The sequence below is a fragment of the Lepidochelys kempii genome, chromosome 2, assembly GCF_965140285.1.
Source record: "Lepidochelys kempii isolate rLepKem1 chromosome 2, rLepKem1.hap1, whole genome shotgun sequence".
In the NCBI taxonomy this organism is placed as follows: Eukaryota; Metazoa; Chordata; order Testudines; family Cheloniidae; genus Lepidochelys; species Lepidochelys kempii.
The window spans coordinates 228,753,295-228,777,686 of NC_136381.1; the positions used below are offsets into that span (position 1 = coordinate 228,753,295).

Sequence of the window (24,392 nt, forward strand, 5' to 3'; positions counted from 1 at the left end):
CCCATTCCTAGGGCTCAGGGCCACTCCTACCCCATTCTTAGGGTGTTAACTGGTTAATTTAAGTACCCACCTTTACCCTGTTCCTAGGGCTCAGGGCATAATCTTCCGTGGATTTGCAGGGTCTTTTACCAGTGAAAGAGCCTTACACAGTAATATCCTTATCCTCTATTTATTAACAGTTACCAAGATAGAATGCACACGCTAAGCATACAATGCTTACCACTCCCAATAAAGCAGACAAACTTTTTCTGGTGGCCAGGTAGGATCAGGTCATCCAGCTACTCCAGCTGCTGCACAATACAGTACTTGAATCCTGCTTAGCTGTACCTTAACCAATCATTTTACTAGAGTATTACAAAATAATTCTTTTATCAATCCTAACATACAGGGAAACAATTCTTTACCCAATATTTAGTTGATTTAAATCTTGCAAAATTAGGTACGCAACAGACAGAAACAATTAAAGAATCAGACAGAAACAATACAGATAAACAACAGAGAAGTAGGGAGCATAAAGGTAAAACAATAAAGTATAGATTTCACAATCACAACGGTTAAGTGATTTCTTGCCAGAGAGAATGCAATCAAACAAATTCCACGATATGCATCTGATGAAGTGAGCTGTAGCTCACGAAAGCTTATGCTCTAATAAATTGGTTAGTCTCTAAGGTGCCACAAGTACTCCTTTTCTTTTTGCGAATACAGACTAACACGGCTGTTACTCTGAAACCAATCAAACAAAGTTTTCTTTAAACATCTTAAGATCTGTTTCTTTATCTGGTGATGGTGGATACTCTTAGGACAGGATTGCCTTCTTAACAGCCCGATAGTACATTGTTTTGATATAATTTAGAGGGAATGTGCGGGTGTGACTTTCTGCCTCTTGGCTTATAGCTGCTGCAGTCCTGATGTGGCTGCAGAAAAAGGTCTCAGACCTTACACCTGAGTGAGATACACGGTTGCCAGGTCTCCGGCTTTTGACCAGAAAGTCAATTTGAAAAAGGGCCCTGACTGTGTCCAGTCAGATCTACTGATCGAACACCCCAAATCCTGTTACGGTGGGCAGGTGAGGCACGGAGATGCTGGGTCATCACCTGTGCCATCCCCTACTCAGCTGGGGCCACCTCCTACCTACATCGAGCAGCTGCAGCTCCCAGCCCTGGGTTGGGAGGGGAGGAGAGGGGAAAAGCAGCGAGTGACAAGGGGAGGAGGGAAGAAGAGCAAATGGGGGTGGGGGTGAGGTGCCCACTTTGAGAGAGTGTACACGGCATTTTATATATTCAGGCATAGTTCCCATTGACTTCAGTTGTAGCTGTGAATGTTCAGCACGTCTGCACATCAGACCCCAGGAGTCTCAAGCTGGGCACCCAGAAAATAAGGAACATGCTGTTAGCAGCCACCTGTGAAAAATGTGGTTTGAGTGACTTGTCCAGCCTCATTCTGGAACTCTGTGGCAGAGGCAGGGATAGAATCCAATCCTACAGGTTGGTATTCAATTACTTAAACCAGAAGACCATCTTTCTCTGTGGTTTTGGGGACTGTGCCTAAGGGCTGAACTTCCCAGACAGACACTGGGCAGGGAGCCCTGAAGATCTTTTTGTCATGCACAGCCCGCTGGAACTGGGTATAGTAGGAAGAGAGCCTCAGACATAAGACCTCGTATCAGAGGTCTGGTATGAAGCAGGACCTGCTCCCAGAATCTGGCAAGAACAGGGCTGATATTGCAGAAATACACATTCCTAAGAAGTGCTAAGCACAGAGTACTCACGCAAACACATCCAGATATCAAGTGGTACCAGAACATCCTGATATCAAGGATGGTACAAAAACACTCCCCAAGGATAATAGGAACACACAGTATCTTTGTCCAGCCGAGGGGGAAATGGAAAGTCTTGCCATTCACTGAGCCGCATCCATTGTCACAAGCATACATGTCTTTGTATCCTTGTAGAGTCTACCAGGTGCTATTATCGTGTTTGTCGACAATAAACCTGGCCTGGTGCCTTCGTACCTTAATGGATTCTGTGGTCATTGGGTGGTTCGCTCGAGGTCTGCTCTGCCAGCTGTCTGTGCAGAGCTGGGGAGCACATAGGAAGAACACACACACACACACAGAGCCAAACATCTAACAACATTGATGACCCACGACTTCTGATCTGGTAAGTAAGCGAGCTGTCCTCTGTAGAAATCGCAATCTAACATGACAAAACACTACGAGCTAGGGAAGCCCCTTATCCCTTCCCTGCAAATCCCCACAGAGTTTGATTAAATTTGGAACCACTGGATTGCCATCAAGGGGGGCCCATAGGAATTTTAAAAAGAAAGTGGGGAAACATGAACTGGAATATGTAAAGCAACGGCAGAAACTGAAACTTTGAAAAAACAATAACAAAAATAAAAAATGTACAATATTGCAATTAATGGCCCTGGTAGTAAAACAGCTTAAACAACATGCCACAATACTGGCCAGGCAAGTAATGGAAAAAACCAGGGAAGCAGAAAAGGTAACTCAGGCTTTGAAGACGCATCCCAGGCTGTTGAGCACTGGAAAGCCCAAGCTCTTCGAGCAGGGCAGCAGGCAGGTCTCTTGTATGAGATGCTTAAAAGACCACAATGGACTGGGACAGAAGAAACAGCTAGTGCATGGGAAAGCTTGAAAAGGAAGTTAATGGAAGCACCTACTTTGGACACCCCTCACAATGAGTTCCCCTTTGTGTTGTATCCTAGTGTTAAAAATGTCTGTATTGTTAGTATGATCACTCAGGATATTGGTGCTGGGGGAAGACCTGTTGCGTACTATAGCAGAGTGTTTACAGCTCCAGAAAGCAAACTGGGAATCTGTGAGCAAACTTCTCTTGTTGCTTACTGGACACTACAGAAAGCCCAGACAATTGCTGGATCAAGTAAAGTAATTGTAAAAAGCCATCATGCTCTGGGAAAACTACTACGTCATGAAAATTTATCCAAAGGGCATGTGAGAGTGGATAAGGCTATACAGAAAATGTTCAACTGGTCACCCAGAAAGACTCTAAAATATCTGTATGGGGTCTGACCTTAAATGGTCAGGAACATGTTTGAGAACCCCAAGAGGAATCTAAAGTCTTTAGGCAACTCTGGTTGGAGAGGTAATTGGGAAAACAATCTGGTTTGTGGATGGCAGCTCATATTATAAGGGAGGGAAGCGAATTACAGGATTTGCAAGGGTATGCCTGACTGGAAACATGCAAATAATTGACTTTTCCCAGTACAAATTAGGAAAGGGAGGAACCCAGTCTGCAGAAGTGTTAGCAGTTCTAGAAGTGTTAAAAAGAATGAAAAACAAACAAACTGAAATAATATTAGTACTGATTCTGATTATGTTTACAAAGGTACCACCATTTACCTTCCATGGTGGAATACCATGAGCTTTATGGGAACAGATGGGTCTGAAATTAAACACAGAATCCTTTGGCAGCAGTTAGAAAAATTGGCAGTAGAATTTAGCAATGTCAGGATCATCAAAATTAAAGTGCATAAAGGGAAAGGCCCATTAAAAAAGGGAAATGAACAAACAAATAAATTCGCCAAAGAAGCCAGCACTTACTGGAACCCTATGGGAACATATGCCTGTGGCAGTAACCAGCCAGGCACAAGTAAAACAAGAAAAAACAGTTGATAAAAATAACTAGGAAGGACTGCAAGTATTACAGAACATGCAGGCAAAAGATGAGCTAAGACAACAATAGTTTGTGGAGTGTCCTTCAAAATGGAAGGGTGTGTCTCTGAGAAAGGAAGAGAATTTAATTCTGGCAAAGCCAGACAATGAATGGGTTTTAGCCATACCTTAGCAAATGCAATACTTCCTTTTAGAATGGATACATGGTTCTGTTGTTGGGGAACACTCTAAACTAGAAGAGGCCCTAGAAAAACTTAAACAAATGGGTTGGTGGCCTGAAATGAAAGAGGATTTAAATGTGCATATTCATAGCGGCTTAACATGTGCAAAGCAAGACCCTGCTAAAAGGAAAAGGAGGGGAGAATGAATGCACCAGGCTTTAAAGGGTCCCTTGCCACACTTGCAGGTGGATTTTGTGGGGCCACTGCCCACCATACCAAGAAAGAACAGATTTTTATTTGTAGTGGTGGACACCTTCAGTAAAGGGCGGAGGCGTTTCCCACCAAAAAGCCATGCAGCTGCTAAAATGCTGATGATGGAAGTATTTCCCAAATGAGGACTACCACATAGTACTGATTTTGACAATGGACCTGCATTCACTGGGGAAGTGTACCGGAACATAGGTATGTGGGCTGGTATCCCATTACTATTGTATATTCCATACCACCCTCAAGCTGGAGGTCAAGTGGAAAGAATGAATAACTCTCTTAAAATTGAATTATCCAAGGTGTGCAGTGAGCTGGGAACAAAGTGGGACATGGTACTCCCATGGGTTCTTATGAGGATCTCGAGACGTCCAAACTGCATGACAGGATTAGTCCTTATGGGGTGCTCTTTGGGAGACCCATGGCTGGCTGGGAAAACTTGCTGTATCCCCAGTTTGGGAGACTATAACAGCACTGATAACAACAATCTGAATGAACAGTCTTAAACACTGGTTGGGTACAGTCCAAGAAGCAGCTGCAGCACAACAAGCTGCAAAACAGCAAAAAATGAAACAAGCATTTGACAAAAACAGTGATATTAAGCAGTGGCAAACTGGAAGCCAAGTAACCAGCATCTAAAAAAAATTTCCAAAGGTGGAATGGCAAGGTCCATGGCCAAACATAAACAAGCTGGGACCCTCATTATATCCGGTTAAAATAAAAGATTGAAATGGTCAAAACATGCCATGCAGTTAAAGGAATATAAGGGTTAAACTGTATACTACATGTTCTGTGCTTCTTTACAAATTAAGTGTAAAAATAACTGGTTAAGGTAAGCACAATGGATAATTTCAAATGAATGATGGAGGTTTACTTAAACTTAAATCTCCGCGCCATATCCACACCTCGGATATTGATTCATATTGCCTGGAGTCAATTAAAAAGATCTGAGGTGTCTAAACCTTACCCCATAAGACAATTGAGTGCAAAGGGACAAATTGAGTGGGGCAGAGGTAATGTAATCACCATCTGGTGGAACGACAGACACACCTCGATATGGAAATTGTACTAAGAAGGAAAGCAGTCTATTTGGCTGTTGGGTCCAGGAATCGGATGAATGAATACAACACCCACTCTTCCCCTATGCACAAAATGTCTGTTTTTTAAGTCCCTGAATGACCAGAAGATTCTGGCTATACTGGACTGGAATTATTGCCCAGAAGATGGTGTGACAAAGAAACCCAAAAATAAAAGCAGGCTAAAAGGTATATTATACATAATACTATTGCTGCCTGGAAAAAAAGAAGAAGCAATTGTTGATGTATATTTTCACAGGTTATGATGCCATCCCGGATATGCAGACTGTTGAGTGTAGTGGTAATGATCCAAAAAAACAAAAGGACTGTCAAATACCAAAAAGATAAACCAAACACATTTCGTAACCAAAAATGTGTGGACGGAGATTCCAAACAACTCTACTGCACTGGCTGTGGCGAGCCAAATCCATCCTGCTGGAACTGTTTTGAAATTGGTCTGTGAAGCAGAAGGAAAACAACAAGCAAAACACATCCTTAAAGAATCAACTGTAGCCATACTGTTGGCCTGGGCATGGAGTATCAAAGGCACAACCCAGATACAGCATATTCCCACAAGACACATTAGTAAAGTCAAACGAAGAATTGAAAAGGAATTGACTTTAACCAAGGGACAGTATGCTTGTTGTTGGAAGGTGAATGAGGAGGTTAATTGTAAACAACTCATTACCCTTACCATATCCCCTAACACCAGTTCTAGTAATAGACCTGAGAGGGGCATCCATGGACCATGAACCCACACAGATTAAGAAACGAAAAACAGAAACACCAAAAAGAACACAAGTTTTATTAACCACACAACAAATAATGGAACATCACTTAGTGGCCCTGATAGGAGATAATCTGGCTTTACCATGTAATATTCAATAATACCCAAAGGGAAGAGCGAGGGTATGAATTGATTGATTTAGAGCAACTGACAGTAATTAGTTTTAGCAAAGGAATTGTTAAAACACATAGGGTATGGTCAAATAGAGCCACCTTTGTTAATTTGGAGGATAGTTGGAGTGCCTCCATTAATATAAAGAACATTCAGCTAGAAGACAAAGGTACATACACAGGAACTTGGAAAATGGCCTCAAATATTAGGAAATGCCTTTATCATGGACAGGTGAAGAAGCCTGTCCAACTCCAACACCACCCCATCCCCATCCCCATCCACTCTGTTCACCACAGACATTCCGCACCAATGGAATGTCCAACTCTAGAACCTTGGCCTGCAACAGGAAACTTCCTGCACCATACCACAGAGTATATGGTAGAAAGTGTGGGATAAATGTATGTGATACTAAAACTAAATTTTGCTAGTATAACCCTGCCAATACAATGCCCCCAACAATACAAAGACTGGTTCAATTCAGAAATTGAAATGCAATTGCATTTTTGGGAGGGTTTTCAAAATCCCCTACTAAAACAGCAAAGACAGAAAAAAAAAAAAGAGGTCTTATGGGAACTGTATTGGGAGGCTCAGGCCTTGGCATGTCCATCTGGAATTCAGCAGATATCAAAAATCTCAATCTAAAAATAAACAGCATCATTAATGGAATAGGCAAGGCAGTCAGAACAGGAGAAGGCATTAGCAGCCTATTGCAAAATCAACATGCAATTACCATTGATGACATACATTCAATTGCTCTAGGGTTCAGTCACCTAAATTGTACTATCCTGTCAATTATTAACAGCATAAAAAATTACGTTTCACTGACAGTTGCCTGTGTGGCCTATTGTGATAGAGTAATTGAAATCATCAAGCAAAGCTTATTACAATTAAAGTTACAAGATTGGCCACGAATACTGGACCGCACAGCCATTTAAAACAAATACAGGAGCAAGGAGTAAATAATATTGCGCCAGTGTTTTTACAATTTGCTAAATTTGCTAAGGTTTGAAGTTTGCATCATAACTACAGTAAAAAGCCTTCATATCATAATGGCCATCCCAAGGTGGATGCAAAATCCAGTCGAAGTGTACTATGCCAGCTATGTGGGAACTTTGGTAAATGATACTTATTTACAGCACTATCCTACTGTGCACCTAATAACTGAAACTGGCTTAAAAGTTAATCAGCCTTGTTGTACAAAACATAATGAATGGTGGCTGTGTGAATGCTAAGCTACAACTGATAGCAACAACACAAAAAGAGGCTGGGCCAAACTGGTACCAAAAAAATTAGTCAATGATGTAGCATGTGCTCTGAGATATTCCAATTTTTCTGCACATGGAAACATTTGTCCTGGAATCAATGTAGGATTTTGTGTGCAAGTCACTAGCACAGTCCAAATCGAAACCCATTGTGATATGTTGGATCACAGAACCCCCCTGGGAGCTGCCACCTGATGTGCCAAGAGTACTTCTGCTCTTGCTTTCCCGCCTTGTCAGCTTAGGACTTCAGTGCTGACTGGTTTGAGCCAGACCCGCTAGCCTGATGCAAACCCAGACCCAGGTCTGAACCACATCCCCTAACAGCTGTAGGCTTAACTGAAAGCAGCTTACAGAAGTATTGTATAAAGGTTATACAGGGTAAACTGATAAATTGTTTGCCCTCTGTAACACTAATACAGAGATATGCACAGCTGTTTGCACCCCCCAAATATTAATACATACTCTGGGTTAATTAATAAGTTAAAAGTGATTTTATTAAATACAGAAAATAGGATTTAAGTGGTTCCAAGTAGTATCAGACAGAACAAAGTGAATTACCAAGCAAAATAAAATAAAACCCGCAAGTCTATGTCTAATAACACTGAATACAGACAAAACCTCACCAGTTCCAGTAAGCTTCCTTTTACTGAGAAGGAAGTCTAGTCTGGGTCCAGCAATCACTCACATCCCCTGTAGTTACTGTCTTTTGTTCCAGTTTCTTTCAGATATCCCTGGGGGTGGAAAGGCTACCTCCTTAGCCAGCTGAAGACAAAATGGAGGGGTCTCCCATGAGCTTAAATAGACTTTCTCTTGTGGGTGGAGACCCCCTCCTCTCGCCTATGCAAAGTCCAGCTCCAAGATGGAGTTCTGGAGTCCCCTGGGCAAGTCACATGTCCATGCATGACTCACAGTTTTTACAGGCAGAAGCCATTGCCCACATGGTATCCTGACTGTCTCCAGGAATACTTCTTATGTGAATTGGAGCATTCCAAGATGCATTGTTCCTTAAGTGCTTCTTGATTGGGTACTTAACTTTGCAAATTCCTTTCTCCAGGAACTGACCAAATGCTCTACTAAGGTTATTTAGAAATCAAGCCAGTACACGCCAATATTCATAATTTTGAATACAAAAATGATATATGCATACAAATAGGATGAATAGATTCAGTAGATCATAACCTTTACATAGATATGTTACATGGCATATGTAGCATAGAACATATTCCAGTTATGTCATATATTCATAAGCATATTTCCATAAAGCCTTACGGGAGGCACAGTCACACCCATGTCTTTTGGCCAACAAGTAGTGTCAGCACTGTCGCTGAAATTATTACTCTTCCTGGCAACCTACAAGATTTATTTTGATTGAATTGTTTCCCCCAGTGGAGAAATTACAATTGAACATACATAAGCTGGTGGCAAAAACTAAGGAAGTCTTAATACCCACAGCTCATTTTATCGAACAACAAATAAAGAAGCAGAAAGTGTGCGAAGAGAGCTAAAAACACCTTGGTGGCCAATCCCAGAGAATGTTACTCTACACCCAAACGCTTAGTGTAATACTAATGGGAATACAAGCCATAACAGTAATTGCACTAATGGGAATGTGTTGCTACATGCAACATCAAATTAAAAAAAAAAGCCAAATTAGAACACTGGGTTCAGAAAGGAATGGAACTAGCTAGCAACACTGCCACAGTAATGAATAGGAGGACTTGTGGCACCTTAGAGACTAACCAATTTATTTGAGCATGAGCTTTCGTGAGCTGCTGTAGATCACGAAAGCTCATGCTCAAATAAATTGGTTAGTCTCTAAGGTGCCACAAGTACTCCTTTTCTTTTTGCGAATACAGACTAACACGGCTGTTACTCTGAAACAGTAATGAATACTCACTATAAGGAATAATCAAATGCTTATTTATGTTTTAAAAGCAAATGTTTGTACTTATACAGTTTGTAAGGACTGTTGAGCATCTGTATACTTGAATGCTCTGTGCAAACTAAGGGACAAATGGGGCATGAATGTGTGGATGGAAAAGTAAGGGGGCACACAACAGTGTTTAGCTCACTGGACAATCTTCAGTCCATGCATTATGCTTTTCCAGGACGGTGGGTAAACATCCTCCCCATAAAAAGACAAAAAGGGGGGGGGGGGAAATGTAGTAGGAAGAAAGCCTGAGACTTAAGCCCTTGTATCAGAGGTCTGGTATGAGGCAGGACCTGCTCCCAGAATCTGGCAAGAACAGGGCTGATATTGCAGAAATACACATTCCTAAGAAGTGCTAAGCACAGAGTACTCACGCAAACACATCCAGATATCAAGTGGTTCCAGAATATCCCGATATCAAGAATGGTACAAAAATATTCACCAAAGATAATCAGAACATACTGACCCCTCCTAAAAGATAAGGTTAGGATAACAGTACATAATAAAGATGATTTAATTGAACCAACGTGTACAAGGTGACGGGTAATAACTAGCCACTGTCAGAGACAGTAGGTAACTTGTTTGTATCGGTATAAAGATGCATCTCAGAGGGAGTATCTTTGTCCAGCTGAGGGGGGAATGGAAAGTCCCACCATTCACTGAGCTGCGCCAATGTCTTAGTATCCTCGCAGAGTCTGTCAGGTGCTATTACCGTGCTTTGTCGACAATAAACCTGGTCCGGTGCCTTCGTACTTTAACGGATCTTGTGATCATTGGGCGGTTTGCTCGAGGTGTGTTGTGCTGGCTGCCTGCGCAGAGCTGGGGTAGCACACAGGGAGAACATGAACACACACACACCGAACATCTAATAACACTGAGAACTGAATAAATCAGATCTCCTGCAAGCACCTTCAATGCTGACTGATCACTGAACACTGCATGGTACAAAGAGTAAAAAGAAATTAAGAAAATACCCTGAGTGGAAGAATGGAACAGTTGAAAGCTCCACCAGAGCTGAAACTCTCTGGGAATGTGGAAGACAACTGGAGGAAGTTTAGAGACTGCTTCACTCTGTATCTTTAAGTAATGGGTGTGAGCAAAATAGAAACATTTAGCAGGTTGCCTTGTTTTTGACAGTGGCTGGTTCTGAAGCACCTGAAGTCCTTTAATAGTTTTCAGTTAACTCAGGCAGAGCCTCTAACTATAAAACTGTAGTACAGAAATGTGAAGAATACTGCACTATACATGAGAATGAGACACATGAAAGATGTTTATAATTCCAGGGTACAAAAGGAAGGTACAAGTTTCTGACTGATCTGAAGCTGGAGAGCCAATCTTGAGATATTAGGGGGGCTAAGAGTCTCTAATAAGAGACCAGATTAATGGAATCTGGAACAAAATACTCAGAGCAAGACTAATGGAAGATCCAGAATTAACCCTTGACAAAGCATTTAGAATTTGCCAGGCAATGGAAGCAAGTCACCCAGTCCAGAATGAAGCTTATGGAGGGTGGACACTGTAACATGATTGGTTTCAGAGTAGCAGCCGTGTTAGTCTGTATCCGCAAAAAGAAAAGGAGTACTAGTGGCACCTTAGAGACTAACAAATTTATCTGAGCATAAGCTTTCGTGAGCTACAGCTCACTTCATTGGATGCATTCAGTGGAAAATACAGTGGGGAGATTTATATACACAGAGAACATGAAACAATGGGTGTTTACATACACACTGTAATGAGAGTGATCAGGTAAGGTGAGCTATTACCAGCAGGAGAGCGGGGGGGGGGGGTGTGGAGGGGAGGAGGGGGAAGAAATGCTTTTGTAGTGATAATCAAGGTGGGCCATTTCCAGCAGTTGATAAGAACGTCTGAGGAACAGCGCGGGGGGGTGGGGGAGGGAATAAACATGGGGAAATAGTTTTACTTTGTGTAATGACCCATCCACTCCCAGTCTTTATTCAAGCCTAAGTTAATTGTATCCAGTTTGCAAGTTAATTCCAATTCAGCAGTCTCTCATTGGAGTCTGTTTTTGAAGTTTTTTGTTGAAGAATTGCCACTTTTAGGTCTGTAATCGAGTGACCAAAGAGATTGAAGTGTTCTCCGACTGGTTTTTGAATGTTATAATTCTTGACGTCTGATTTGTGACCATTTATTCTTTTATGTAGAAACTGTCCAGTTTGGCCAATGTACATGGCAGAGGGGCATTGTTGGCACATGATGGCATATATCACATTGGTAGATGTGCAGGTGAACGAGCCTCTGATAAAAGAAAAGGAGTACTTGTGGCACCTTAGAGACTAACAAACAAATTTATTCGAGCATAAGCTTTCGTGAGCTACAGCTCACTTCATCGGATGCTCACGAAAGCTTATGCTCGAATAAATTTGTTTGTTAGTCTCTAAGGTGCCACAAGTACTCCTTTTCTTTTTGCAAATACAGACGAACACAGCTGTTACTCTGGAGCCTCTGATAGTGTGGCTGATGTGATTAGGCCCTATGATGGTGTCTCCTGAATAGATATGTGGACACAGTTGGCAATGGGCTTTGTTGCAAGGATAGGTTCCTGGGTTAGTGGTTCTGTTGTGTGGTTGCTGGTGAGTATTTGCTTCATGTTGGGGGGTGTCTGTAAGCAAGGACCTGTCTCCCAAGATCTGTGAGAGTGATGGGTCGTCCTTCAGGATAGGTTGTAGATCCTTGATGATGCGTTGGAGAGCTTTTAGTTGGGGGCTGAAGGTGATGGCTAGTGGCGTTCTGTTATTTTCTTTGTTGGGCCTGTCCTGTAGTAGGTAACTTCTGGGTACTCTTCTGGCTCTGTCAATCTGTTTCTTCACTTCAGCAGGTGGGTACTGTAGTTGTAAGAACGCTTGATAGAGATCTTGTAGGTGTTTGTCTCTGTCTGAGGGGTTGGAGCAAATGCGGTTGTATTGTAGAGCTTGGCTGTAGACAATGGATCGTGTGGTGTGGTCTGGATGAAAGCTGGAGACATGTAGGTAGGAATAGCGGTCAGTAGGTTTCCGGTATAGGGTGGTGTTTATGTGACCATCGCATATTAGCACCGTAGTGTCCAGGAAGTGGATCTCTTGTGTGAACTGATCCAGGCTGAGGTTGATGGTGGGATGGAAATTGTTGAAATCATGGTGGAATTCCTCAAGGGCTTCTTTTCCATGGGTCCAGATGACGAAGATGTCATCAATGTAGCGCAAGTAGAGTAGGGGCATGAGGGGATGAGAGCTGAGGAAGCATTGTTCTAAGTCAGCCATAAAAATGTTGGCATACTGTGGAGCCATGCGGGTACCCATAGCAGTGCCGCTGATTTGAAGGTATACATTGTCCCCAAATGTGAAATAGTTATGGGTGAGGACAAAGTCACAAAGTTCAGCCACCAGGTTTGCTGTGACATTAATGGGGATACTGTTCCTGACAGCTTGTAGTCCATCTTTGTGTGGAATGTTGGCGTAGAGGGCTTCTGCATCCATAGTGGCTAGGATGGTGTTTTCAGGAAGATCACCGATGGATTGTAGTTTTCTCAGGAAGTCAGTGGTGTCTCGAAAATAGCTGGGAGTGCTGGTAGCATAGGGCCTGAGGAGGGAGACTACATAGCCAGACAATCCTGCTGTCAGGGTGCCAATGCCTGAGATGATGGGGCATCCAGGATTTCCAGGTAGCAGATAGAATACCCCTGGTTGGAGTTCAGGGGTGTGTCTGTGCAGATTTGTTCTTGTGCTTTTTCAGGGAGTTTCTTGAGCAAATGGTTTAGCTTCTGTCGATAACCCTCAGTGGGATCAGAGGGTAATGGCTTGTAGAAAGTGGTGTTGGAGAGCTGCCTTGCAGCCTCTTGTTCATATTCCAACCTATTCATGGTGACGACAGCACCTCCTTTGTCAGCCTTTTTGATTATGATGTCAGAGTTGTTTCTGAGGCTGTGGATGGCATTGTGGATGGCATTGTGTTCTGCAAGGCTGAGTTTATGGGGCAAGTGATGTTACTTTTCCACAATTTCAGCCCGTGCACATCGGTGGAAGCACTCTATGTAGAAGTCCAGTCTGTTTATTCCCACCCCCGCCCCCATTGTTCCTCAGACTTTCTTGTCAACTGCTGGAAATGCCCCCCCCCCCCCCCGGTATCAGTTCCATTGGGACTTCATCTTCTCCTGACTGCGTTGGGGGCTCTGCCTGTCTCCAGCATTCCAGACCCTCAGCTTCCACCACCACCTGGGAACCCCAACCGGTTCAAGCTTCTCAGAGTGGTGAGAAGCCAACTCTCTCTCTCTGTTTTTTTCCCCCTACTCTAGGTATAAACTTTTTAACTCTGACTTGTGTGATCGGGTATAGTTTTCTAAACCTGACTTTTGTAACCAAATTTAAGCTAGATTTAATATTGTAACTGTTTGTTATTACCTGGCAATAAATAACTTTTATGGTTAGGCTGGTTGCCTCCCTCCCTTTTTTGTGTTTTTGCCTCCTCTTACCTATGGGGTTTCCTCGTCCTGTGGGGTTTGCTCGTCAAGTGGGTTACTACCAGAACAATTGTAACATGAAAGTGGGGATAGGGACGTGCTGAACCTGTGGCATAGGAGGGTGGCAGCTCGGAAGTGCAGTTCGACTCAGCCTGCTGAGTCCAGGGACCTATAAGGGGTCAGCTTGGGAGTGCTGATTGACCTGTCCATTCAGACGCGCTCTGTCAACGTGTGCGTGTGTGTGTGTTCATCTGATTCCGGGGCTGGAGGAACCCAACCCTGGGGCACCTACGTCCTACAGGATAGCTCCATTGAGAGGGAACTTGCAGAAGGGAGAAGCAGAGCTCCGTATGAAAACACAAGTGACACAAGCAGTTCATTGATAGAATTACAGCACCCCGCCCCTCAGAACAGTAACCCTAACAAGTGAGCATACCCCAAAGTAACAGGTAAATCTGGTAACATGCCTATGATCATGGTGATACTGAAATGTGTACATTATAAGGTTTCTTTATTTCAGATTCTTCAGAATTGTAGAAAACTATTTTCTCCAAAAGCGCTGTACTAGGCAAAAAATTAACTTTACTACAAATCATTATGGCAGGTAAGGAGAGGGTTTCCATATCTGTTCTGTTGTTTTCTGAACACATCATCTTCAAGCACCCCTGCTGGTGGGTTTTGATATTGTAGGTGATTATCTCAAACGACATTTGATCTGCATCGATCTACTACAGCCAGATTTTGTAAACCACAAATACATCAAAATTATGCACATAGCTCCAATTTACTTATGTCTCTCTTGTGATTGGCCTATGAATAGAACATAAGAATATAAGAACAGCCATACTGGGTCAGACCTAAGGTCCATCAAGCCCAGTATCCTATCCTTTGACAGTGGCCAATGGCCGGTGCCCCAAAGGGAATGAACAGACAGGTTATCATCAAGTGATCCATGTCCTGTCACCCAATCCCAGCTTCTGGCAAACAGAGGTTAGGGACACCATTCCTGCCCATCCTGGCTAATAGCCATTGATGAACCTCTTGTTGATTTTGGCTTACCCTGTTTATATGTCTGCAATGTATATGTCACAGCTACTAACTGAAATGTGATTATTATATATTAATATAATATATATTATTGAAACTACATGTTTGCACTTACATAACTGTTTTTTTCTGTGAACAATACTCAGGGAAATCTTTTGAGGAAAAAATTGCAAAATGTTTTTCCATATATGAAGAGTAACACATATCCCGAAGGAATGAATAAAGCAGGCAGACTGAACCTGCATCGATTTAATGTCAACTTTTCTTTGGAAGGCAAGGAATATTTTTTTTTCATATAATACAGATACATTACACTGGAATCTTCAGTATATAAATGATGGTCCGAATGTCCCAACACTGGAGTGTTAACCTTACCTTCAATGGGACCGGGATTAGGATCACTGGTTTTATTCAAATTTTCCAGAAAAATCTCCTTTGCTACCTATGTAGGTGGTGCAACAAACAAATTTGTCAGTTATATGAGAAATGAGTATAAATTATAAATGTTACCAAAAACCCCTATAATTTTGCTTCGTTTCTCAAGTAGGTTATCCAGGGTATCCTGCGAGCAGCAACAACAATCACTATATGTTCACTGAGCAATGATTTCTACTTTTGTTTAAAAAAAAAATCAACATCTAGTTCTAACCATACACTGAAATTCCCCCCCTTGTACTCAAGACATTCTGACCCTTACAGTATACAGATAACTTTGATATGCTTATGCCTTATAATTAATCAATGGCTTGGAAAGTAACTGGTAATACCTTAAGTGCAACATTTGATTTCATCATCACGTTTCCCTCAGTGCCATCAACATTAGGTACTGAAAGCAGATCAGAGTAAAACATTGAAATGGAAATTGCTGTGGGTGACACTGAAAAAAAATCACCCTCAGAAGAGATTGGAAAAATGGGTGGTGATGTATCTCACAAGTCTCATGACAGCACAGTGATAAACATGGAGCTCACAGCAATGGAAGAAGAGGAGTGCATAGAAGAAGAAGTTGAAAGCAATGATCCAAGTGATGTTGATGACATGCTTATGGAGGATGGGGAAGACAAAGAATGGTTTCCGAAAGGTAAGTGCTTATCACACCTTGTTTCAAAAAACCAAAACGAAACAGTTTGTTAACATACTTCCATTTTTGAAATGTTAAAGGTTTCATGTAAAAAGTGGCAGCATTCACAACAGTAAAACAGAGAAAAAGGAAACTGTATTACCATGCATGTAATATGTGTTACTTTTTTTTCCTAGTCAAATTTGCAATGACTCCCAAGCACAAAAAGAGACTGGAGGCTAAAGTGAGAAAAATCGAATTGTATGGCTCTTTATTTCGTCGCCTAAAACCAAGAGGATGGCTGAGTGATGAGGTGCATTTAAGTAGCAGTAAACATGGATGGTGACTGGATTGATTCATCAAATATTATTTAAATTGTACCCATTCTTTCATCATGTGTTGTAGGTTATTGATGAGTATTTGAGCTGTGTGGTCAAGAAAGCAGGTGGAAAGATAGGCCACTTATTATGATGGTACATGAAAGTATCAATTATATCAGTAAGTAAACCATCCGATGAATATGTGGTACAACATATTGAAGTCCGAATAGCCTTGAAATGTCAATATAAACCTGTAATTGCAACATTTCACTGTATTTGCTGCTGCCAAACATGTATTGAAACATATTTTGAGGTGTATAACTGACACAATCCTTGACATGTTGAGGGCCACATTAGTTTTGCTATATAGCTCAGTGGAGCCATGACTTAAACACAAGTATGTGCACAGGTTAGTCAGTTTTTAAAGCAAGAAAGACAGAGCACATGAACTCTTAAAAAAAACCATAAAGGTGTGTAATCCATCTTACAGATCTTATTTGTAACACTAAGGATCCCTTTTATGTATGTATATATGAAGTGCATTGTGTTTTTTATGTGCCAGAATGATTAATCCATTAAAAACTTGCTTGACTGTGAACACATACAAGCGGTCTTGTCGGCAGTTTCCACTGTCATTCTGGCAGACAGAGCAACACAAACGAAAGTGAAGAAGGTAAATGCTAACAAGCTTTCATACCCAACATGGGCAAAGCACATTTTCATTCAGTCAGTTAAACACAGTGTGAAACAGCAAATACAATGCTATGTTCGGTGGGAAAGGAATAATATTTACCATGTAATGACATTGCGAAATACGGTATAATCTGTGTTGCATGGTTTGCTTCACTGGCAACTATAACTGCATTTCTACATTTTTTTCCTGATGAACACAGTGTAGATTTCTGCAATGTGATATATTATTGCTTCCTTACAATGTACCAGGTCATTGGGCTATTGTGGTAAGATGTTTTCAATTGTACTTTGGGATTGTGGGCACTAAATGTGGCATTACATAACAGTTTCAAACACAGCTGTATAGCAGTGATATAATTTCCTGTATTGTGGGTTTTCAGTAAGTTCAATGCACAGAAAGGGAAATGGAATTTTAATGTAACTCTTGACATTTTGAGGACTGGGTTTTAAAAAATAAAATGCTAGTGTGAAGACTATTATGTTGTTAATTTAAATTTGAAGAATATAGTCTAGTGATTTGATCAAGGAATTCACAATATGCTTTTCTCTTGTGTTAGTGAGACATTACAAATTAAGGGAATGTTTTGAGAAATCATATAAAATTGTTGAAATCATCATATTACCAATAATATTTGTATATATATTTACTCTTGCAGATAGCATTGATGGATACAAAAGAATTGTTAATAATTGACCCTTGTGTTGTGAGATGACATATGAAAGAAAATTCCTGAGGAACTGGAGGTGATTTTTTAGATACTTATTTTTCCAGTTTACATGTAGTGTTACTGTGAAACTATATTCAATAGATGTAACAATAATGAGGCAAATACATTCCTGATTGCTACCAAGAAAAATGGAAACAGCATGTACTTGTACTGACTATACTTACTAATGGACATTGAGTGAACTTGTGTGATTTGAGCATGGCTAAGTACTTCATAGAATGTGGACACAAAACAGCAAGATGTAGCATGAGTGAGAAGGTGTTATTAGCAACACAGGACAGCAAATCAGGTGATATCTAGCAGAAGAATGAGACAATAATATCAAACCAAGTGTATATATATGAGCACTAAGTCGTTGCAACCATTAATTAAATAGAGAAGGAAAGGATTACTAAACATGCTCAGAAACTGTAAGAAAAAGCAAAAACCCATTTATACAATCAGCTACTGTACTCCTTACAAATTTCATATCCTTCATCTCCCGAGTAACTGGAAAATCCGCAAAGTGTTGGAGAACTAAAATTGTTGAACATAAGAGACAAATTGATGGCCACAATTGCAGACCACTCATCTTAAAGGTACTGAATACCAAATTGTCATTATCGTTTGTTACTTATGTGTAATTATGATGTGTTTTCTGAAGAGCAGTTTGCAGAAACATATTTGCAGCATAAAGACATCAGTACTGTGGAAACCACACAAGACGCTATGACTTTGTCCCATATACTATGGGTTCATTAGGTATACGTGAAGATAACAGGAAGAGTGGAATTATGCCACATAACAAATCATAGATAGTTATCTTAATACCCCTACAGAGGGGTATGTCACAGGTTTGGTTCTGCAGTTTCCACGGTATGCATCCGATGAAGTGAGCTGTAGCTCACGAAAGCTCATGCTCAAATAAATTGGTTAGTCTCTAAGGTGCCACAAGTACTCCTTTCCTTTCTGTATGAATAACGTCTTTAAGTATAAAAAATATGTGAGTGGGGTGAATGGGTGCTATTAATAACGTAATGAGATGAAATTAGATATCTTTATATCCAGCAGCAGTAAAGTAAAAGTTTGAGAAACATAGTCTACAGTACCCAGTATAATTTAAAATATGACCCACAGAAAGAAAAAACATTTACAAACCAGTAACTGAACTGAAATAATTGACAGTAATAAATCAAGATTTCTGTTTAGAGATTTGGTCATAGCGTAATCCTCATTTGAGTACATTATATTGATTTTTCAGAGAGCGCGGAAGAGTACTGCATATACTGCAACTTTGTCACTTGTGCAAAAAAGTGAAGATTGCATGACGGCATGAAACACAGAATTGTATCAGAACCACACACCATATGTTGGAGCAGATAAGCAAGCAGAATATGCTTGTGTGTAGTAAAAAGAACTGAAGTCACAGCCCAACATCTAGCCAGTTGAATACAGATCCAATGCAATAACCTGCCTAAGGATCAGGATTCTTGTAATAATTCCACAGCAGAAAACATTTTCACCAATGCTGATAGTCAAATCTTAGGTAATGCTTAATGTGGAAGGAATAGCACTTTATCAGTGAATAAAAATTATGTGTAGCATTATTAATTCTGTGATTTCATTTTCTCATCTGTTACTTTTAAGAGGTGGGCACATATTCCCTGCATTCCAGATGGGACAAATGAAGAAAAAAATAACTGATGAGGAGAAAGCATAAGTGCAAAAAGTGTGCACAGTTTACAAAAAATTTACATTGTGTTATGGTTTTCAAAAATATTTTTGTTTTTCCCGGAATAACACAGCTGGAATATAAACGAGTAATCGAGACGTTAAGTTTTACTGTCCATTTCGGTACAGACAAAAAGGGGTTCATAACTCTGTATCTATACATACGTTTAGATGCTTGTTTTTGAAAACACCTCGGAACAAAAAGCAAACTGTTTCTGTTCATACGCCAGCTTAAAATAGCAAAGTGTTTGAAAGGTTTAAAAATACCTCTCTCTATCGGTGCCCAGGGGCATACAGCGTACACCACGAGCTATCAAAAAGCAGAGGGCTCACAGCACAGCCCCACCGGCAAATCGCTAGCCCCTGGAAGACCTGGAGCAGAAGATGCGAAAGGTCCAGGGGCAGCAAATCGTGACACCCCCGCCCCTCAGACGTCGCTACTCCGGGCCCGGAGGCTGCCACGGGTACCCCGGGCCCGGAAGACGTGACACGCGCTTGAGACGCGCCGAAAAGCGGAGCGAGAGGGCGAGGCCTACCGGGGCCCGGCCGCTCTTGCAGCGCCCCCCGGCGGCACGTTGCGGGCGCACCGCGGCCTGCGAGGCTCTCAGCGCCGGCAGCCGGGCGCGCCGTGGCCTGGTGGGAGGGGGCGAGTCTCGCGGCGTTGTCCCTGCCGAGAGGCCCGGCCTGCCCGCGGCGCGGTGTCGGCCAGAGGCGGCGGGGCCCTCGGAGGCTGGATCAGGCAGCGGTTGAGGCACGTGACTGGGGCCGGCGGTTTGGTCCGAGGGTGAGGAGAGGGCCCGGTGCGAGGCGGGAGGAGGAGTTGGGGTGCAGTTCTGGGTCATGACGGGGGGGGTAAAGGGTTCCCGCCCCTCTGCGGGCTAGAGGGGGCTTGGGAGGTTCTGGGTCAGGTGGGGGCGGGAGTTTGGGGCAGAGGGATTGCGGCTCAGGAGGTGGCTGGGGGGAGGGGGGGTTCTGGGTCAGGTGGGGGCGGGAGTTTGGGGGAGAGGGATTGCGGCTCAGAAGGTGGCCGGGGGGAGGGGGAGTTCTGGGTCAGGTGGGGGCGGGAGTTTGGGGGAGAGGGATTGCGGCTCAGAAGGTGGGCGGGGGGGGGGTTCTGGGTCAGGTGGGGGCGGGAGTTTGGGGGAGAGGGATTGCGGCTCAGAAGGTGGCCGGGGGTGGGGGTTCTGGGTCAGGTGGGGGCGGGAGTTTGGGGGAGAGGGATTGCGGCTCAGGAGGTGGCTGGGGGGTGGGGGGGTTCTGGGTCAGGTGGGGGCGGGAGTTTGGGGGAGAGGGATTGCGGCTCAGAAGGTGGCTGGGGGGAGGGGGAGTTCTGGGTCAGGTGGGGGCGGGAGTTTGGGGGAGAGGAATTGCGGCTCAGGTGGGGGGTGGGGGGGTTCTGGGTCAGGTGGGGGCGGGAGTTTGGGGGAGAGGGATTGCGGCTCAGAGGGTGGCCGGGGGGGGGGTTCTGGCTCAGGTGGGGGCGGGAGTTTGGGGGAGAGGGATTGCGGCTCAGGAGGTGGCTGGGGGGGGTGGGTTCTGGGTCAGGTGGGGGCGGGAGTTTGGGGGAGAGGGATTGCGGCTCAGGAGGTGGCTGGGGGGAGGGGGAGTTCTGGGTCAGGTGGGGGCGGGAGTTTGGGGGAGAGGGATTGCGGCTCAGGAGGTGGCTGGGGGGTGGGGGGGTTCTGGGTCAGGTGGGGGCGGGAGTTTGGGGGAGAGGGATTGCGGCTCAGGAGGTGGCCGGGCGGAGGGGAGGTTCTGGGTCAGGTGGGGATAAGTTAAGATGGGTTGGGATTGGCCACCTGCTGCATGGTTCCAGGTCTGTCACTGGAGTTGGATGTTGGTCTTCGTTTCTGAATAGAGAAGTGGCAGGTTTTAAACATTAGTCCAATGGGGAGCAGATAAGCAAGGCTAAATGTTGATATTTTGTCCATAATCACAGTTTACCATTATTTCTTAGGTTTGATGTTCTGAGGTATCTACAGGGCTTCAGATATTTACCAGAACATCTACTGTTTGGACAACTAAACCTACTAGTCAGAGGTAAATATAAAAGCTATAGGTGATACGTGAGGGTCTCCACCAGATTAGTCCAGGGATATAATCCTAGTCTGTTACTCCTGGTGATTACCACTATATTCCTCCTTTAGCTATGGCAGTCATCCTATCTTCCTTTTTTTTGATCACCTTATCCAGTGAATAATTTCAGTGTCTGCCTCTTCTGCTCAGATCTTTCCAGGGCAGCAAACGTGAAAATGCATCATTACTCACAGCGTCACTGTTGTCAACAAGTTTCTTAGAAAGATCTTGCAAAACTAACTAGATACTTGCTAATTTCATTCTATTGCTGTTGCTTATAGCTTTACCTAACAGCAGAAGTGTTGAAGGTGTCTTTCAGCACATGTTATACGTGGTTCATGTTTGTGATATTACATTTGCATGCATAAGGGCTGAAAACTTATTTTAAACAATTCTACAAAAATTGAAGCCATAACCCGCACATTCCCCAGGAAAGGCTTCCCGCTCACAAGTGTATTTTTAAGCCCCATTTATGTACTCGCTTTTAAAATATTCATCTTTATAACATCTAGGATGATCTTAGGATCAGGGGCCCAATATTAAATGAGACCTGAACAAAAACAATGCACCTGTATTACATAAAATTGTGGTACAAAGTACACACAATGTAGAGAACCCATAGGAAATTTACTTTTACTATCCCTCTCCCTTAATCTGATTATTTGGGAAGGAGAGAAGAGAAATCAAATCTCATGGAGCAAAACCCCTTCCACACAATGAGATCTGAGCCTGGCTAATCTCTCTTTTCTGTCCTACTAGTTTTTGTGAACTATACTACTGTTGTCTTCTTTCTTGGTCTCTGTCCAGTATGAAGGGTATGCATATGCCATAAGGTCCCTCATTCAAAGTCTTCAGATGAAGAAAATCCAAAAGGTAATTCTCATTTTGCCCCACTCCATCATAGGCTGCCATTTCTCGTCTTAGGCTCTGCCCTTGGGAAACACATTCAGCCTCTCCAGCAGTAGCATATACTTACCTTTCTGTTTTGTAGTTGCTTCAGCCTTTAGGTTGCTCCTTTTATCTTACATCTTACAACTTAATTAGTTTTAAAAAATTATATCTTCTAAACGCCAATAAACAAGAACACCTGCTAATGTGAATTACATCACAAAAGGGGAAAGATTGAGGACTGCTAATCAAAGTAAAGATACTTCATGAATTCAAGAATATAAAATAATTTGCTACAGTTGAGATACTATAGGTTCAGAGCATTGTTCTCTTGATAGTGTTTCCAAAATAGAGATGTGCAGCAGTAAAAATTAAATGTATTTGTTTCTTACAACTTCAGCAGTTTGCTTTGACTTAGTTTTTCAATCTGTAGAGCCTCTAGCAGCCTCTGTGCAGTTTCAGATGCATCACTTTTGGCACAAGTCTTGACTTGTTGCTTTTTCATTAATGAATGGAGCAGGTGCTATGGTGCCAAGTAATTACTGAAGTCTGATACTACATAAGAACAGCCACACTGGGTCAGACTAATCCATCTAGCCCAGTATCCTGTCTTCCGACAGCAGCCAATGCCAGGTGCTTCAGAGGCAATGAATAGAACAGCTTCTGGCAATCAGAGACTTGGAACACTTAAAGCATGGAGTTGCATCCCTGACAATCTTGTTTTTTTTTTGAACCCAGTTATGATTTTGATCTTCACAGCATCCCCTGGCAATGAGTTCACAGGTTGACTCTGTGTTGTGGAAAAAGTACTTCCTTTTGTTTTAAAGCTGCTGCCTATTAATTTCATTGGTGATTCCTGAATGTACTTTTTGTAAAGATTTTTTTAAAAGTGGTACTGCGCTGGTGTGAAACAGGCTCTAAATCTCTTAAAACATTAGGAAAAGTACTGAGAAACACAGATCTGTTGCAATAGAAAGAGTTTGACTTGCACGCCCAAGAGAGGCACTTTTTAAAGACTGTTCACTTTGGGTATCTTTAAAATATTAACTAGTAGTTTCCTCTTTTCTCTGATTCATAGCTGAAGTGTCAAAACACAGAGAAAAGCATCAAGATGTCAGTTACTCAGGCCAGAGGTGGATCAGTCCGTAAAGCAAGGAAAATTACTGTAAAAACATCTTTAAATAACCCATATGATATCAAGTGGAATACCCTAGAAGGAGATGATATGCACTTTATACTCCAGACCTTGGAAGAAAGGATTAAACATATTGGACTTAAAAAGATTGAGACTCGAAGGAGGAAAAAGCGTTCTATTGCAAAAAGGCAAATTAAAGAAAAATGTGATGCTAGTGATTGTAGTGTACTTCCACAGGAGAAGGAAACAGACCATATTCAACAAGAACAAGGATGGACTGACTTAAACATCAGAAATCAGCTTGCTATTGGAATTAATGAGGTTACTAGATCTTTGGAAAAAAATGAACTACTTCTAGTGCTGGTGTGTAAATCTGCAAAACCTACTATGATCACCATGCACCTTATTCAGCTCAGTGCCAGTCGAGCAGTCCCAGCTGGCCAGGTTCCACGTCTTAGTGAAAGCATAGCACCTATGCTTGGCTTAACATCTGTTCTAGCACTGGGTTTTAAAAAGAAATCTGATACTTTTACTGAAGTAGTAGAAGCTATAATTCCACGGATACCTAGGTTGGATGTGCCCTGGATTCACCATAGAAGTGAGCAACCTATGGCGGAGGCATATACTAATCCTTTGGAAATTCAAGATACCGAGCTTATGGAGACCTCAGTGGAGGAGTTCTCCCAAAGCCGTAAGTGGAAATGTACTGAAAGCAATAAGTTGGATTCTTCAAATGTAACTTTACAAGCTCTCAGAATTAAAAAGCTTGTTCCAAATCCAAATAAGATACGGAAACTCCCAAAAAGAAAAAAGTTGCTTCAAAATAACTTAGTTTAGTACAGGTCTTTACAGTGGAGTAAAGTGATTATTATGCAGTATTGGAAACTGCCCGATGTAACTAAGTTAGATGCTTTTAAATGTCATGGCTTCACATGTAAAGTCAATTGACCAACAGAAGATGAACTCAGATTTATTTTATTCTGACATTAAAGCATGCAATCTATAAAAGTGTGCGTAAGTGTAACCACAGACTAAC

The 24,392-nt window shown here is 42.4% G+C and overlaps 1 protein-coding gene across 8 annotated transcripts in view; it reads left to right on the forward strand.

The window, feature by feature from the left end:
- The first annotated feature begins 19,818 nt into the window (after nt 1-19,818).
- The window catches only part of RPP38 (ribonuclease P/MRP subunit p38), a 34,155-nt gene continuing 29,581 nt past the window's right edge, over nt 19,819-24,392 (forward strand). For 2 of the 8 annotated variants that reach the window (XR_012157572.2, XM_078851796.1), the window contains exons 1-4: nt 19,820-20,041; nt 21,215-21,297; nt 22,093-22,206; nt 23,300-24,047. Coding sequence is in view for 7 of the 8 variants with exons in the window: in XM_078851796.1 (XP_078707922.1) it covers nt 22,189-22,206; nt 23,300-24,047 (766 nt within the window). In the remaining variant the exon portion in view is untranslated. Of the gene's footprint in view, nt 20,042-21,214; nt 21,298-22,092; nt 22,207-23,299; nt 24,365-24,392 lie in introns of those variants that run through there. The other 6 variants (XM_073334098.2, XM_078851793.1, XM_078851794.1 and 3 more) reach the window with 6 other exon arrangements.